The sequence below is a fragment of the Psammomys obesus genome, unplaced genomic scaffold, assembly GCF_907164565.1.
Source record: "Psammomys obesus unplaced genomic scaffold, mPsaObe1.curated_primary_1811, whole genome shotgun sequence".
NCBI classification, from domain to species: Eukaryota; Metazoa; Chordata; class Mammalia; order Rodentia; family Muridae; genus Psammomys; species Psammomys obesus.
The window spans coordinates 23,936,032-23,953,883 of NW_026596046.1; the positions used below are offsets into that span (position 1 = coordinate 23,936,032).

Here is a 17,852-nt window from a genome sequence, read left to right on the forward strand (position 1 = left end):
GCTCTGGGAGCAATCAAAAAACAGCCTGGTACATGCTTCCTACATAAACATGAGGTTGGATCACTGATCAAATAACAATTGTAGAGTATATACTTTTATCATTAAATGGTAAGACTTTGTGAACTAGGAAGAGAATTAACTTTTTCTTTATGTATAGCCTGAATATATGATAGTATAGCACAAAATATCTGGAAAAGAAATTTGGGTCTATGTTTTATCAGATGCTAAAGGAATGTAGTATATATAAAATAATAATAATAATAATAATAATAATAATAATAATAATAATAAAAGCTATGTATTGCAATTCACGTTCTGCTGCTTTATATCTAGGACTCTGGGGTGATTGTTTAAACTATTTCATGCCAATTTTGCCCAAATAAAGAGTTGGTGCTTGCTCTAGGATAATTATGAGGCTTAAGTAAATGCAGCTAAATAAAGGGTACAAAGTGTAAGGAACATTAAATCTGACGGCATTTACAATGTTTTGATGAATGCGCTTCATATATACTTGCCTTTCAGCTATTCCGTAGCTCACCTCTCTTCGTCTGTGTTGGTCAGACTAGAAGGAACAGGAGCCCCAAGTCTGACAGATCTGTCCAGTGCAAGCCTAATGAGTGGAGCTACAAACATCTTTCAATGAATGTATGGCTGAAATGGTTTAGAACTGAAATCAGGTTTTTGTTGTTGTTGTAGACTAACAGAGAGTTTAGAACTTTGACTGCAGTTAGTTTCTGGTGATAATTGCTAAATGTTTTTGTTTTGTTTTGTTTTAATGATCTTTTGGGGGGAAACACTCCAACGTCAGAATTCTTACCGACTGACATGTGTTCATTTCAAGCACTTTCCACACTAAATCCACCTGGGCCTCTTTCCAAATATTCTAAATGTAAATGTCCTCTTGTAGATGACTGCTGCATTCCTGAATCAATGCTGGATGTAACCAACGCCCATTACAAGTGAGCACAGGTTTGAAAGGAACAGGCTTCAGACAAGCCTGGAGGATAAAAGGGGAACTCTTTGAAGATAACAGAGCGAAGAACTGCAGACTTGACTTGGCAGTGTTATTCGTTGAAATTGTGCTTTAGGTGATTTTCAGATGCCACTGTTAAATGCAGATGTCAGTTGAGATCGCTAGCCTTGGCTCCTTCTTTTTATTGGGTGTAATTATTAATAATGTTTCTTTCTGTTACCAAAAGGTCCTGTTTTGGGTAATAAATTATATGGTCATCTCTTCAAAAGTCTTTTTCAGAACACAGACCCCTATACTTTGTGATACACTCCTTCTAATATTCTAAGAAAAGTTAGCCTACCTTCCCTACGACAAAGCCCTTGGGACTAACTCTATCGTGCAGTCCTTTAAGTATTTCTTTGATGCAATAATTAAGAACTCACATAAGCTAACAACTAACTCCCTGCGGTTCTTTTAATGGCAAAAGCAAATAAAGTAACTTTTCAGTGGCTCATCTAATTTGGCAACCCCAGAGAGATGCAAAAGGGATTGGCCTTTCAAGTTTATATTTGCAAAGCAATTTCCAATCATTTTAATTAGTTTTTCCACTTAATAAGTGAAAGCTTTTGTATTTACACTAGACAGCACATGAATGGAGACAGAGATAGCCACCACTGTGCTTCCTGGGATATCAGGAAGGCCTTGAACTGGGAGTGCTTTGCAGTCTCAAACCTCTATGACTTGAGTCATCTGCCTTTCTGCTCCTGGGGAGAGGGTGAGCTGAGGTTGTGCAATAGGAACATGGTAAGAGCATGACTGCAGTGCCAGAGACGCTGTGAAAAACCGGTTTCCCTGATGCACGTTTGTATGTTGACGGGGTTCTACTACAAGTTCAGAGGCCTAGTTAGATGTCCCTGCTCGTCTGTGCTCTCCATGCCCCTTTAAGGGGTTTTAAAAAAGAAACTAAGAGTGATTTCTTCCGATTGTGAGGATTCATCATAAGACTAACGTGAATACCTCTGGAAACAAGTTGCACACACTTCCTGCCTCGTCAGAGTGCCTGCTAACTCTGGCCGGGTACTGTCCCTGTGAGAGAGGCCACAAAACAGACATGTTAGGGTTCCTTCTGGGACTACTTTTTACATTTCAATTTTGTGTTTTTTTTGTTTTGTTTTTTGTTTAAAAAGCCCCAATTTTTATAAACACTGGCCCTAGAAACTCTGACCCTTAGCCTGCCTGTCCTAACTATATGTTTCAATGTCTGATGTCCCAATAACAGGAGAGACCAGATCCAGCTCAAGATGACACAGTTGATATCTAGCTTGGGAAACAGGCTGGGCCTGCAGAAAGGTTGGCAGCGGTAGCAGTGAGGGATGGGCCACTCTGTGTCTCAAATTCTATCTGCTGGTTTCTTCTTTAAGCTCTTTGGCCACAACAATATTTTCCCCTTATCTACAAGATAGTTGTTTGGAATCTGGCAAGGGTCTTATTTTGTCAAAATCTCTGATTTTGTTGATGCTAAAAAGGTATTAGAGCTTTCAGTTCCCAAGGAGGGCTCTTCTTGGGAAGTGAAGATACACTATTAGTCAATTCTGTCAGCAGGCGAAATGTTTCTCTTACCTGTTAGGTGCAATCTGACCAACCTATACGTGGATGGCACTTACCCAGATACCTAAACACTTCAACAAAATCAGAAGAACAGTGATCTACACATCTTCCCTTAGTATTCGGTCATGAGGAAAGCTTCTGAATTATCCTGTAAGGAGAAAGAAAGCTGAGGAAGCCCTATTTTGAGTGAGCATAAAACTTACCTCTCATTTCCCATTTAGAGCTTCCATTTATTCAATTTACTCAGGACCGATTATATGCCATATATCGTATTTATGCATGTATATATGTGTGTGTGTGTGTGTGTGTGTGTGTGTGTGTGTATGTGTGTGTGTGTGTGCTGTATATGCCCCTTCCCAGGTCATTTAGACATTATTACTTACTTTTTTTTTTAAACCAAAGTTCAGGCAGTTGTACATGTGTGGTCACCCAGGAAAGGACCTCTCTGCTTATGAGCGGATGGTGGAGGCTGAAAGTGAAGGTATTATGTAATATCAGAGGAAGAGAACAGAAAGACGTTGGGCATAACAAACTTTGTGCTCACCATTTTATACAGTTTAAATCTCATGTCGTACACTCTCTAGCTACATGAGATCTTGGGAAGGCTGTTCTCAATCATGTTTTCCTCCTTCGTAGTTAAACACAGTATCTTACTTCATGAAAGAATATAAACTCATGGACCTAGCTAGCTCCCTTCTGAGCACACCAGGTACAAAATAAACTATTGATGTGGAATGCTGATCCTCAGGATCCGCTTCTTTTTCTCTCACTCCCTTAAGCTCTGCAGTGAATTCTCACCTTCCCAGTGAGACTTTCTCCGGCCTTGCTAAGTAAACAGCCAACCTCACAGGGGCTTTCCACATTCCCTTTCCTACTTCACTGTTGCATGTATCCCATTGTGGGTCGGTATTTGCATAGTCCCACAAGCACACAGATACCTGCATAGCGCACTTAGTAAGTGTGAGAACAAGAAAGAAGGCGTTGATACCAGGAGGACCTGGATCTGAAACAGGGCGTTTTCTTTACAGTACTAAGGTACATCGGGTTCTTGGGACTCCTGACTTATAAGAGAGGAAGAATAATACTTATTTTTAAGACTGCTGCGATGACTAAGTGACTTATACGAGAGGATTTATAAAAATCTGCTGCTACTTATAATGATAAAAGCATATGAGTAGTCAGTCACTCAGTGTATCTGGAAGGCTATCTAGGAGCGGAGGCTGAAAGCTTAGAAATCCCTCCTGGCAGTTCATCTCTGGGGCCTCTACTTAAGGTCCTTAACAGATGAATAGGTGAAAAGGCGCTAAGAGATCAGCATGTCCATTTTACAGACGCCCAGGCAAAGGAGCTCTAAAGGTTTGCCTACTGTCATTCAACTCCAGGGGCCAGGTAGGACCCAAATCAAAGATCCTCCTGCTTCGGTAGTTCTCATGGCCTCCCCAATTTCACAAGACAGCGTGGGTGGCAGGAGGGCCCTGGTAGCCTCAGAAGACCTGGGTGCTTTTAGACACTCATTTTTTTTCCCTCAGGCAGAATATTAAAAACAAAACCCACACCTTACAAGTTTGTGTCATGGGCAGAGGGAGAGAAAAATCTCTGCTGCACGAAGCACTGTGCAAATAAGAGCTGGAGCAGGCGCTGGCACTCGGTCCTCCGGCTGCCAGTCCGGGGAGTAGCTCCTGTCTCCACCCACTTTGGAGACCGCAGCTAGGAAGAAGGATTAACCCCAGGGGAGGAGTTCCGTCCCAGCTTCCTAGCCGGTGCCTGCTCGCTCGGCCTTCGCGCTCACTCGGCTGTAGCGTCCCCGTCCCTTGCCCAGCCCCGGCTGCGCTTTCCAGGGCAGGCTCCAGGCTCCGCACAACCTGCGGGCCTCCAGGATGCAGGCCCCGCACAAAGAGCACCTCTACAAACTGCTGGTGATCGGTGACCTAGGCGTGGGCAAGACAAGCATCATTAAGCGCTACGTTCACCAGAACTTCTCGTCGCACTACCGGGCCACCATTGGCGTGGATTTCGCGCTGAAGGTGCTCCACTGGGATCCCGAGACCGTGGTGCGCCTGCAGCTCTGGGACATTGCAGGTGAGCGCTTAGAGCAGCGTGCGCAGAGGAGAGAGGGTTGGGGAAGCGGAGAGTGACTTTTCAGCTTCTTTCCAGTCCCGGGACACTGGAATGCAACCAACAGGAGGTCTAGCTAGCCAGAGCGGTCCGCTCTAGGAAACTTTGGCTTGTGGCTTGGAAAGCTGTTTGCAAAGAAAAGAAAGTGTTTCCTTGTTTCTGCTGTTGTTTCTGTTGAATTCGTCCCAGTCCTAGCTGCAACTTCTAGTAACTTCGTTAGCTCTCACTGGACGTTCTGCCGCCGCCCGCCGTTGCTCTAGCTGCTTCCTCCACTTTCTCCAGGCATTCCTGAGTTCAGAGTAGGCTGTCCTCAGGACTAAGGAGACTATACAGTCGCATTCTGTTTCCATTCTAGTCCCTTTCTGGACACAGGTAGCCCCAGCTCTCCTGTGTCCCACGTGGCTTTCATTGTTGGAGTTCAGGCAGGCAGAAGGGATCCTCTCAGGTTGACTCTTGTTTGCCCATTCTCGTTTTTCTTAGGAATTTAGTTTATTCCAAATCTCACTACTGTTGTCACATTTTCAGTCAAGAAGTTTGAGATTGTTGACTTTGTATAAATCTAGGACAAACTTTCTACCTCAGAAAGGAGACTGCATATTTTTAAGAGTTTTTTTTTTTTTTTTTTTTTCCTGAGACAAGGTCTCATCATCTAACTTTAACTAGCCTGGAATTCTCTAGGTAGACCAAGCTGACCTCGAACTCATAGAGATCCACTTTGCCTCTGCTTCTCCAGTGGCAGGGATGGAGTTGTGATGACGATGTCGGTGACATTTGCTTTAAGATTTCTTGGTTTGATCCTGGCATATTCTTTGAGAAAACTAAAACATGACAAGCGTTTTTATAGTGTTTGAAATCGGAATTTGCCAACAGCTTATAATAGTTCCTGGGCACAGTGGAAACCGAGGCTGCAGTTTGTATCAAGAGTGAGTCTTACTTGGCTGCTTGTAACCTGGGAGTGCATAGCCTCTTACTCTAGACGCTTTCTCTCCAGATCACTGTTAAGCTGGAAAGGGTTAGGCAGTGATAGCTCAGGAATCTCCCCACTTAGGAGTTTTCAACTCCAACGAGATTCCCCATGATGCACTTCAAATAACCCTACTTAGTGTCTGTTAAAGGTTTGTGGCACCAGAAACCCACTTGGAAACTGCTGGTTCTAAAGTAAGCGGTTCTTTTTCGGGAATCTGTTCATCTCAGCTAGTGCATTTGACTGGGAACATTTGGTCATGGCTTTAATGAGAAATGAGGAGGAAAATTCCTAAAACAACATTTCTGGCCCTGAGACTTGGGTGCTTTTGTAACCATGAGCTTGCCAGGTTTTATGATAAGGGTAGTGTAGACAGGTTCATGGCTTAGAGTCTTAGGCAATTTCAGAGAAGCCTGAGTTATTGAAGACTTGAAGATGGCATCAACTAGAGTCTTTTGAGCTTTTCATAGTGAGCATGTGGACTCTGTTGCTGCATGTTTTAGTGTTTGAAGTGTCTTATGGCTGCGTTGAAGTTCCTAAAACCCCAGGTTATAATAGTTTACTGTTTGAAAGATGTAGCATTGACTAGCACTGATTTCAAGTCTAAGTAACATTATGTCTCCAGCCTTGTCACATGTCTGTGAGTTTTAGCTTCCTCTTCTAAATAGGAGGAATAGGAAGATGTAATGATTGTGTACTCAAATTTCAGAGTTTGATACCTCCAGAGTGGAATACCTCCTTCTGAATCCTACAATGGGATTATAGGTAAACCTCCCAATCTCTTTGTTTTACTTTTTTCTATCTATAAACAGAGAGTGTGTTTTATCCCCCCAAATGAGAGCAGAATAAACAATAGTGCAAGGTAAAGGCAATAATCCCTTCTATCAAGGAACTCATTAAATTATCACTGTTTGAACCTTAGTAAATACTAAGCAAGGAACACGGCATACATAGGGTGATTAAGTCCTAATGATTTGCAATTCCTATACCACACATATTTCTTGTCTTCCAAGTACAGCATCAGTTTTAGTCTCATGCATTTTGCAGCATAAAGCAGTTTACATTCCAAGCTTGCTGTTAAAAGCAATTTAACCTCCAGACTTGGTAATGTTTTTTTCTAAGCCATAGTTTCAGACCAAGGTTGTAGTGAAGGCTATAATCACAGAAGTCTGTGCAAGTAGGAAATGCGAAGGATCTGAGGTCCATTGAGCAGACAGAGTGGCATTCAGCCTCATGGTAATGCCCAGTTCACTTTCTTTGATAGCTTCAAGCTCAAAGGCCTTGAGTTGGAGGCTGAAAGATGTTTGCATAAGAGCTAGGTAATAGAGTGGATAGATGGTTGGAACATAAATGTTTCAAGTTGTACTGGAGACCTCTGGGTTAAAAGTTGATATGAAATCTGTAGAAGGGATATCTTGCATATTGTATGGATGTAGCACCTGTCAATAATAAATCTCATGGCCTATAGCTTGTGGAACATCCAGTAAGCAGAGGGGATTCTGGGATAGAGCCAGGGGCTCAAGATTCAGCCTGCAAGATGTGAGAGGATGGATGCCTGGTGCCTGAGTGCAAGTAACTGAACACGTGGCAGGATGCAGCTTAGCATAACGGGATATTTTAAACTGTGAGCTAGTCAGAGAAGAGCCTAGCTATATGACCTACGTGTTTGTAAAATAATATTTAATGAGTTTTAAGAGTTTGGCGCCAACAGGAAAAACACTGAGTCCAACCCACAACAGAAATCCAACCCTCACCTCTCTACTCAGATTCGTTAGGTAAGAATGCCTTCCAGTTCCCTCAAGCCACAACGTGACACTCCCCTCCCCGTTTTTTTTTTTTTTTGTTGTTGTTTTTTGTTTTGTTTTTTTTTTTTTTTTAACTCTGGCATGTACCTATAAAGAATAGGTAGTAGTGAATTGAGTTTTGAGAATGTTCAAATTCTTTTCCTTTAACAGAAAAAAAAACCCCAACATTATTTTACATGTATGAGTGTTTTGACTGTATGTATGCGTACCACATGTGTGAAGCAACCATAGACTCCAGAGGAGGACATTGAAGCTCTGGAACTAGAGTTACAGAGTTGTGAGCTACCGCGTGTGTTGGGAATTGAACTCAGGTAGGTCTTCTGCAAGAGCAGTCAGGGCTCCTAACCGCTGAGTCACCTTTCTAGTTTCTTCCCTTTGTTTTGTTTTGGTTTTGTGGCAGTGTAGCCCAAGACACCCTTAAACTCACTGTGGAGCCAAAGATGACTTTAAACTTCTGACCTTCCTCCCTCTACCTCTCAAGTGCTGAGACTGCATGCAATTGCCAACATATTCAGCATTAGATTAAGGATCAAATTAAGGTCCCTGTGCATGGTAGGCCAACAGTTAACCCATTAAGCTTTAACTTCAGCCTCGACATGACAGATGCTCTTTTTGATATGGTAAGGACTTGCCCTGACTCTACAGGCTATTAGTCTCCTGCAGAGGGGTTCTTTGCATAGGTAGGCTCTGTGGTTTTTTTGGTTCAATAATATAAGGTTCAATAATTTGTACATTGGTTTCCCATGATATATATCTTATAGTCACTTTGACTGGCCAGTCTGATTATGAAAGTCTCAATATTTTATGGGCTTGTGAAACAAGATGATAATTTCTCCAAAACTACACAGGGAACAGGTTTTGCCCCAGTTCTGAGCAATTCTCCTACAAAGGAGCAGATATGGGTCAGCTCTATTCAGATGCTCTTGGTAGAGTCAAAGGTGTTAAGTTACTTTGCCCAGGATGAACCTGTTCCCAGTGGACAAGCAGGACTGTATCTATTTAGTGTGATTTGATATCATGCAAGTCTACCAGCCTGTTTGTACCCGACAGGCAATGGGTTCTTGTGGATAAGACCCTTTCTTTGGTTGGTGGATAAGCCTTGCAAGAATTGCAAATTCTTCATGTATTTTTTTTTCTTTTATTGAAAATAGATTTTTTTCATACATTACATTTTGATCACGCTTTCCCACCTCCTACTCCTCCAAGTTGTTCCCGACTTTTCCTGTTCTTTAGTTGTTAGGTAATCCTTGTATTCTTCCTATAAATTTTGGCTAGGATCAGATACAACTATAGAGAAAACAGAAATAAATTAATGAAAAAAAAATTTGATCACTGAATGAGATGTGTTTATATTCCTCCTTTTCTATATATAACACCCAAGAAAAGAGAAAACAAAAAGTTTATATTTGAGATTTAATTTTTTACTACTCTCCAAACCAGATACAGATACCAGCAATTGCCACAGTAGCTCATTCAGAGAAATGTATTATTCGCTGTGAAGCTCCTGATGTACTTTGGGACACAGCCTCAGGAGCTGAGTAAATTACAGATGTAGCAGCTACCATTACTTAAGGACCTTATTCTTATGGCTGCCCAAGCACATTCAATTTCCTAGTATAGCAGCTGTCTATATGGGAGTGTCAGACTTTAAGACATGGCCGTTGAACACACCACCCCCACGCTGTTAAACATGCCCCTCTCCGCCCTCTGTAATTACTTTGTTCTGTTTCCCCTAGTTTAATAATAGAGGACTTTAGATAGATTCTAAATGTAACATGAATTATATGTGGTAAAAATATAATGCTTGGTATTGATCAAGTCACGAAATCCTACCAGCTCAGATGTTCCACTTACAGAATAGCAATTATTTCATTTACCTAGATTATCACATTTGTAAGATGTTCGCTTAGCCACTGTGAGCTTTCATGTCATAATCTCACCTTGTCTGTAGTGACAAGGCGTAACAGAACTTACATCTGTTAGAGTTGTTTTAAGAAATAAGTGAAAAGAAAATAAAAAGAAAAAAAAGAAATAAGTGGATTGATTCATGAGTGTTCCAGAACATAATAAACATATTAGTATTCTTATTTTTAGTCTTACTATGGGAATTGCCATTATTATAAATTATTTTTACATACATTTCCTTCTTGATATATATATATATGTATATATATGATAATACCAAACTTATTTATTCTTTTTTTTTAAAGATTTATTTATTTATTAATTATACCACATTCTGCCTGCATGTGTGTCTGTGCACTAGATTATAGATGGTTGTGAACCACCATGTGGTTGCTGGGAATTGAACTCAGGACCTTTGGAAGAACAGCCAATGTTCTTAACCTCTGAGCCATCTCTCCAGCCCACTTATTTTATTCTAATTAAGATCATGAATCAAAGAACCAAAGGATTTGCTTACAGACACAAATGACAATGAAGGGCAGAAACAGTATATTTGTCTAGCTAAAATACATCCATGACTTCACTGAGTCTGCTAGTCATTACACAACCCAACTCAAAAGTTGAAAATGCAGTGTAAAACATTATAGTTGTAGATAATTTGAAGAGTGCTTCCTCACCATGGAGGACTTTCACTATATCAGTCTTCTATAAGGCACCTGCCTCTAACAAGACCCAATGTAAGGGAACAACATTTCTGTTTCCATACAAGTCTCAGCTATACTATCTCTTCTCACTAACTTGGGCCACTACGGTAGACTGCTTTCTAGTTTTCAAAGTGCTCTCATGTTGTGAACTCAAGTGAAGTACGGGTTTAGACTTGGTCATACATAGCTACTTAGTATCTATATCTAAAATAATTATTCAATGAATTTTATAAATGTTAGGTGTCTTGGCAATAGATCTCTCTCTACATATAGAAAAGCTAACTTTTGAAAACAAGTGCGTCAAGTAAAAAAAAAAAATGCATTCAAGGATGGGCCCTCTCTGCAGGGGAATTTGTTACTTTGTGCCTATCCTGGCTAATTACAGGTTTTCAGATTACTCTGTGTAATAGCCACACTGTGTGCTTACAGCTAAGCGGAGTGTATTGTAAGCAGAAATGGGGAGTTTTCAGTGTCGTACAGGAAGCATATGAAGAAAGATGTCGAGACCTTTCATGGAGCCTTTCTAAGTTTGCATTTGTTTAAAATGTATGGACATATAGAATATGCTCCACCATCCAAGATATGTTTTGACAGGAAAATAGGTAGCAGTTTCATAAAACAATTCTGAGTGATTTGAGGGAAAGAGTGTTGGAAAGAACAGTTCTTGGAGTGGTTGGAGTCTGTGTTAGGTCAGGGGAAACAGGATATTGAATTAGAAATGACTTGATTCTTGACCTCAAGAAAGTTAGTTGTTTTTTTTTTTTTTTTCTTTGTGTGTGGCATGACGACACAAAAGCATGCCACCTTTAACAGTGAGTGACATATACTGATGGAGATTACTTCAAAATGCCCTGTGGTATGAGGGGACTTTTTCACTACAACACCCTTCTGTCTGAGATTAAGCAAACCTGAGAAGGCTGGACAAAGCCTGAATCAGCTTGGCATTTCTTATGCCCACACTAATCTCTGTTCTTGTACTGGAGTTTTATTCCCTGATGATCATGTTCTCTACAATATTTTTACACATTAGTCGTTCATTAAAAGGTTTTGTGAGGATGTGCTCAGTGCTGATGTGACTTGATATGCTCTGGTGGGTGAATAGGGGGGAAAGGGGGAGTAGGGAGGAAAAGTGGGATGAGGAGGAGAGGAGGGAGGAGCTTATTACCTGAATGTAAAATGAATAAAAATAAAATAAAATAAAAAATTAAAAGCAGGCAATAGAGTCTTGCCTGCCCTCAGTGGATGAGGTTGTGCTCAGTACTGATGTGCTCAGACTTGTTGGATTGGGGAGGGTTGATATGAGGGGAGGGGATCTCCTTTTTTGAGAGGAAAGGAAGAGGGGAAGGGGAAAAGGGGGGAGACTTGGAGGAAAGGAGGGAGGGGATACCCTTGGGGTGCAAAGAAAGTAAACTGAAATAAAATAATTTTTTTAAAAAGTTGTTTTTCAATGGTATTACCAAAACAAGTTTCGTTTTGTTTTTGTTTCAAAGTCACGAGGTTTGAACTAGAGTCACCACTTATCCAACACATTTTTGAGAGCGGCTGTCTTGCAGTAGGCTCGCAGCTTTTTTCCTTTATGATAATTCACTTCAGGGAAAGGGGTACATCAAGGCTTGTGAGCCACTGTGAGCACTAAACGTAGATTTTCCAGAAGCCCATGGCAACCCCACTATTTTAGGGTAAGAATCAGATATACTACATCCATGGGAAAGCCTTCTCTCGAGGTTGTTATACTTTAGTATCTCCTTTAACTTGGCAAAGGCCAAATCTAAGACTATTTTAGGATTTCAAATTATTGTTTCATTGTTTATTTGGAATAACATAGTTTTAAATTTTCACAGTTTCTCCCCCCCCCTTTTATTTCCCATTCCTTGATCAACAAATGCTATCTTTTCCTCTTTGTGAAGTAGTGACCTTTCTCTCTTTGACTAGCAATGACTTGTTTACCACCCATCTGAAGCCTGGGAGCATCCTCCTCATGTCCTCAGTTTGAAATTTACAGCAGCATCCTGTCCTCCTCTAAAGTGATGACTTCAGTTTGGCCTCCTGCTGATCAGCACCATTTCAGAGTTAAAAGCTTTCCACTATGAATTTCAAGGCTTTATGTGATCAGGCCTCTATTAATTAGCAGCTTTATCTTCCACACATGACTTCATATGAAGATTGGAGGAGAAAATATTTCAAAATTCACGAATTAGTCCTATCTTTCCTAGATTACAAAGTTTCTCTCACCATACCAGAGTGGTATTTTCATTCAAACTATATCTCAAGATCCTAACCTAGTACTTAGCACCTAGTTGAAGTTAAATGAATATTTGTATAATAAAAACATTTCTAAACAAACATTACATGATTAATTTGGTTCTAAGACATGTTGATTTTAAATTTTATTAATAAAATAAAAATAGAGTTATTAATTCAAATGTGATCTTGGTTGAAAGACCAGAATTTTATACATATTAACATATAGGTTAAAAAAAATAAAGTTTTTTTTTTTTTTTTTTTTTTTTAGTTAAGAAATATGGTAACAAAATTCCTTAAGGAGACATTCTATTATTTTTTTTAACACAAAGACTGGGGAATGAGCTTAAAATGATTTTAAAAGCCAGGATTCTTCATTTATCAAAATTTCCATAATTTGAGTAAAATGTCACTCATTTGAAGGTCAAGTGGAAAACTATCTTCTTTGGAATTTTCTGTATATTAAATTAAGTAATAACTTGTAAAAAGTAATTTTATAAAAGTAATTTTCTAAAGCATCCCAGTCCTTCTAGAGATAAAAAAAATATGATTTGAAAGCAGGTAGCATTGAACTTATTAATTAATGGTAGAACTAATTTCTTGTTTACTATTGTGGAGGTCTGAAAAATTGAAATTGTTTTTAACAGTAGATGGCTGGCATGCTGAGGTTCAAAGGTTATGGAATTGGGTAGGCAAGAGGAGTCCACAGTGCAGTTGCTAACAGTACACACACAGGCACACACACATACACACACACACACACACATAATTATATATATTATAATTACATATATATGTTATATATATACATATATATATATACTTATATATATACTTATATATATATATAATTTTTTTCTGTAGCTCTAGGGATTGAACTCAGAACCTTGTGAAGGCTAAAGCAAGGAATATACCCCAGAGCTAGATCTTCAGGCACTATAGCAATAGTTCTAAAATAAAAACTATCACACTGACCATTCATTGCTATATTTCAGTCATTTTAATTCCTTGGCGTTCCCTGTTTGGTCTCTGGTTTATTGTCTCTGTTTTTTATCTATTTTGCAGATCCATGTGATCTTTGTTTTCACATATCATAGTCCTTGCTAATATCTGACTCATTTGAACCAACTTCCCTGCAGAAATTCCCCAATTGTTTCCTGTCAGTAGCAGCTTCTTCCTCTTTTCAGTGCCATGTGACATTTTTGTTTTAATTCCCCTGTAATAATTCTCTCACCAAGCCTTGTATTAAAGTTATTTTGTCCTTTTCTAGATATCCTGTGCAAATATATCAGAGAACTCTGCCTTGAGTTATTTGGCATACAATTTAATTAGGTGATTGTGGTCAGCAAAGAAGTAGAGGAAGTAAAAATGCTACTTAGGAGGGTGTCCTAGTCAATCTTCAATTTGTAAAAAAAAAAATAATATTCTAACAAAAGCAATGTAAGGGAGAAAGGGGTTTATTCTAACTCACAGTTCATGCCCAGGAAGCCAAGGCAGCAGGTGCCCAGAGCATTACAGTCACAATCAGAAAGCAAAGAACAATGGATGCATGCTTGTTAGCATTCAGCTTGCTTTCTCCATTTTATACAGTCCAGGTTTCTCTGCCTCAGTAATGGTCCCACACAAGTTAACACGGGGTCTTTTCTCTCCATTTAAGATAGTCAAGATAATCTCCCAAAGGTGTGCTCAGGGGCTGTTTCCCATGTGCTTCTAGATTATTTGGTCTCAGAAGAAAACCAAGAAAAGGCCTACATTTTGGAAGCAAGAGATAAAGAATTTAAGAAGACTGACAAGCATTTAGTGTTAAGTGTTTATCATTTTTGTCGACTCTGTAATTTTTGTAGTTTGCATTATCCTGATGCATTATTTAGCCTTTGTTTCCTGTATTTATATTGATATTTAACTTTTAATTAGTTTACCAGTCTCGCATAAAATTGCTTTCCCAAGAAGAATGATGAACTCTGCTGCTTACTTCCTCAGTCTAATGCAGACAAAGTATTTATAGTGTGAGGGGGATTTCAAAAGATTTATGTCTAATTCATAGGGGAAGTTCAAAACAAATTGATTCAAAGTCCTTGTTGAGACACTTGTTTTCCTCTGCAATATAATGTGTTATTAATAGTTCTATTTATTGAGGGTCAGGCATATTGTAGGCATATACATCATTACATTGATTGCTCACAATGGGCTTATTTGGACACTATTATTATGCAGAGACAGGAAAACTATGCTTATTTGGGCTATAAAAATGAGAAGCACATAAAACTTTTTTGAAAGGCATACAAATAAGGTCTGCTGAGTTATGATTTGTGATTTATCTGACCAATACTCTTATTTTTTAGCAAGTCTATTCTATAGCTTCCCAATATATGATAAAATAAAGCACTGGTTTTGCAACCCATGGTCTCTTTAAAGTTCACCTACAAGGAAAGTGAAATTCTTTATACTTATCATTAATGAAAGCTTATGGTTGACTGGGCTTAATAACAGTCATCTTTATATAATTCTGGAAAAGTATATGAGTGGTAGACATCTCTCATTTGAGAGAGAAAGCTAAAAGTAGCTGTTTGGTTTCCAAATAATAACTAACTCTTATGGTCTTTCTCTCACAGGAGAGTCTTTCTCTGTGGTTATGTATTTTTGTATCTGTGTTTTGATGTGAGGAAAATAGACTAGTCTCTGAAGGCTAATGCAGAAAACTGTGGACTCTAGTTCAACAAATTCTTAGTGTCAAAATATTTTTTTATGCCCTTCACTCAAAGGAAATACCTAAAACTTCTGTTCCTTACAATGCTAACACTAGGTGACCTAATAAGCATTTGTTTGGGGACTAAGGCTATAACTCAGTTGGTACAGTGCTTCCCTAGCATATATAAGGTTCCAATAATTGCAGCACTCCAAAGGTGGAGGCAGAAAGATGAATGTTTGAAGGTCATCCTGGGCTATGTAGAACATTCAAGGCCAGCCTGGGCTACATGAGACTTTGCTATACACACACACACACACACACACACACACACACACACACACACACACACAAATGGTCTAGCAACTATTTATCCATTTGGAGAAAAACAGAGTACATCTTACAAAAGAAGATTATTTTTATTTGATTTTAAAAAACTACAATTTAGAAATATGTGTGTCTTTGGTTATGGAATGACCTTGTAAAGCCATTGAGACAGAGTGGCCTCATTACCCTCCATTCCTGTCTTCACTGATTCTTCACATGACTTTTGTTTTCTATTACAGAAGTTTCCAAAGTTAAACTATACCAAGTTAATAGTGTCTGATGCACCTGCTTGACCAAAAATCTTACGTGTTTGTCTTGAGATTTTAAAATATCACGTGGGTTTCCTGGAGGCATATTAGAACATTTCTGGCATGTGTTTTAGGTAATTAGTACTCTAAAGGAATCTAGATATCTTTAAAGAATCAAGATTTAAGAATTAAAAGGAATGTTTGTAAGTTAAGTATTAAAGAGTCTTTAAAGGCTACTTAAAATCAAAGGAGAAGCTGAGACTCATAGCCAAACTTTGGGCAGAATGCAGGGAACATTAAAGAAGAAGGGGGAGATAAAAGACCTGGAGGGGACAGGAGCTCCCTAAGGAGACCAACAGAGCCAAAAAACCTGGGCCCAGGGGGCCCTGCAGAGACCAATATTCCAATCAAGGATCATGCATGGAGAAGATCTAGACCTCTTGCTCAGATGAAGCCCATAGGCTGTTGGTTTCCAAGCAGGTTCCCTAGTAAGAGGATCAGGGGCTGTCTCTGACATGAACTCAGTGGCCAGCTCTTTGATGACCTCTCCCTGCAGGGTGCAGCCTTGCCAGGCCACAGAAGAAGATGAGAAGATGATGCAGACAACCCTGATGAGACCTGATAGGTCAGTGTCAGATAGAAGGGGAGGAGGTTCCCCCTATCAGTGGACTACGGAAGGAACATAGGGAGAGAAGAGGGAGGGAGGGAGGATAGGACTAGGAGGAGACCAGGGTGGGGAGCTACAGTCAGGATACAAAGTGAATAAATTGTAATAATAATAAACAAGGAATGAAAGAAAAATGAGTTTAAAAAGTCTATTTAGAACTACTATTTCAAATGCTAAGTAATTCAAAGATTGCTTATCATCAGATATATTATGCTTATGATTTAGTGAATGCATTTTAGGTGGATTATTTGTTATTTTTACAGCATCAATGTTTCAAATTAATTGTTGGTTTTTAATCAATCCTCATTCAGAAAGGCAAACCTGATGGATATCAGAAGAGGGAGAAAACAGGGAGCCTACCACAGAGGGCCTCTGAAAGACTCTACCCAGCAGGGGTAGATGCTGATGCTGAGAATCATATCCAAACTTTGGGCAGAGAGCAGAGAATCTTATCAAAGAAGGGGGAGATGGAAGACCTGCAGGGGACAGGAGCTCCACAAGAAAACTATCAGAATAAAAAAAATCTGGGCACAGGGATCTTTTCTGAGACTGATACTCCAGCGAAGGACCATGCATGGAGATAACCTAGAACCCCTGTGCAAATGTAGCCCATGGCAGCTCAGTGTCCAAGTGGGTTCCCTAGTAATGGGAACAGTGATTGTCTCTGACATGAACTCAGTGGCTGGCTCACCTCCCTCTGCGGGGAAAGCAGCCTTACCAGGCCACAGAGGAAGACAATGCAACCAGTCCTGATGAGACCTGATAGGCTAGGGTCAGAGGGAAGGGAAAGAGGACTGCCCTTACCAGTGGACTTGGGGAGGGACATGGGAAGAGATGAGGGAGAGAGAGATTAGGAGGGGATGAAAGAGGGGGTTATAGCTGGGATACAAAGTGAATAAACTATAATTAATAAAAGAATAAATTAATTAAAATAATTTTAATGAAAGAAATCATAGATATTTAATTAAGGTCAGGAAAGGTAGTTTATACCTGTGCTCCTAGCACATGGCATGTGAAACCGGAGCATCACAAATTCAAAATAGCTTGAATTACACAGTATTTTTTTAATGGAATCGTATTTTCTTGAACATTTTAACTTACTTAAACATTTCACAGATAACTTGTTCACTTTTGTTTGTTTGCTTGATTTTGTTTTTTCAAGACAGAGTTTTTTCTGTGTAGCCGTGGCTGTCCTGGATTTGCTACGTAGACCAGGCTGGCCTCAAATTCACAGTGATATGCCTGCTTCTGCTTCCCTGAAACTTGTTCATTCTTGATAAACAAATTAAAGAAATGTTAACTTCCAAGAGGACAAAATGAGAGCCATGGCTAACAGGGGATGTAAAATGATGAGAAGAGCCTCCATAGTTCTGAGTTACAGGCGCATTGAGATCTTCATGAGCATGAGTACGAAGTAAATACACAAGATTTACGATTTTGCTTTGTTCAGTCAGTTCCTTTACTTTCCAGGGTTCCCTCTCACAAATAAGAATCAAGAATAGTCGCGTCATTATATATGAGGCCCCTTCATTGTTTGTTTCATTGTGTTATGTAAGTCTATTAGGAGCACATGCTAAGAGCCTCTTGAGTCCATGTGCTGTGCAGACGTGGGCACTGTGATTGGGTAATT

General features: G+C 39.6%; 1 protein-coding gene across 1 annotated transcript in view; it reads left to right on the plus strand.

Annotated features, from left to right (window-relative positions):
- The first annotated feature begins 4,333 nt into the window (after positions 1-4,333).
- The window catches only part of Rab38 (RAB38, member RAS oncogene family), a 62,480-nt gene continuing 48,961 nt past the window's right edge, over positions 4,334-17,852 (plus strand). Inside the window, exon 1 of the mRNA XM_055623392.1 lies at positions 4,334-4,639. Within this exon, the coding sequence (XP_055479367.1) occupies positions 4,438-4,639 (202 nt within the window). The 5' untranslated portion in view covers positions 4,334-4,437. The remainder of the gene's footprint in view (positions 4,640-17,852) is intronic.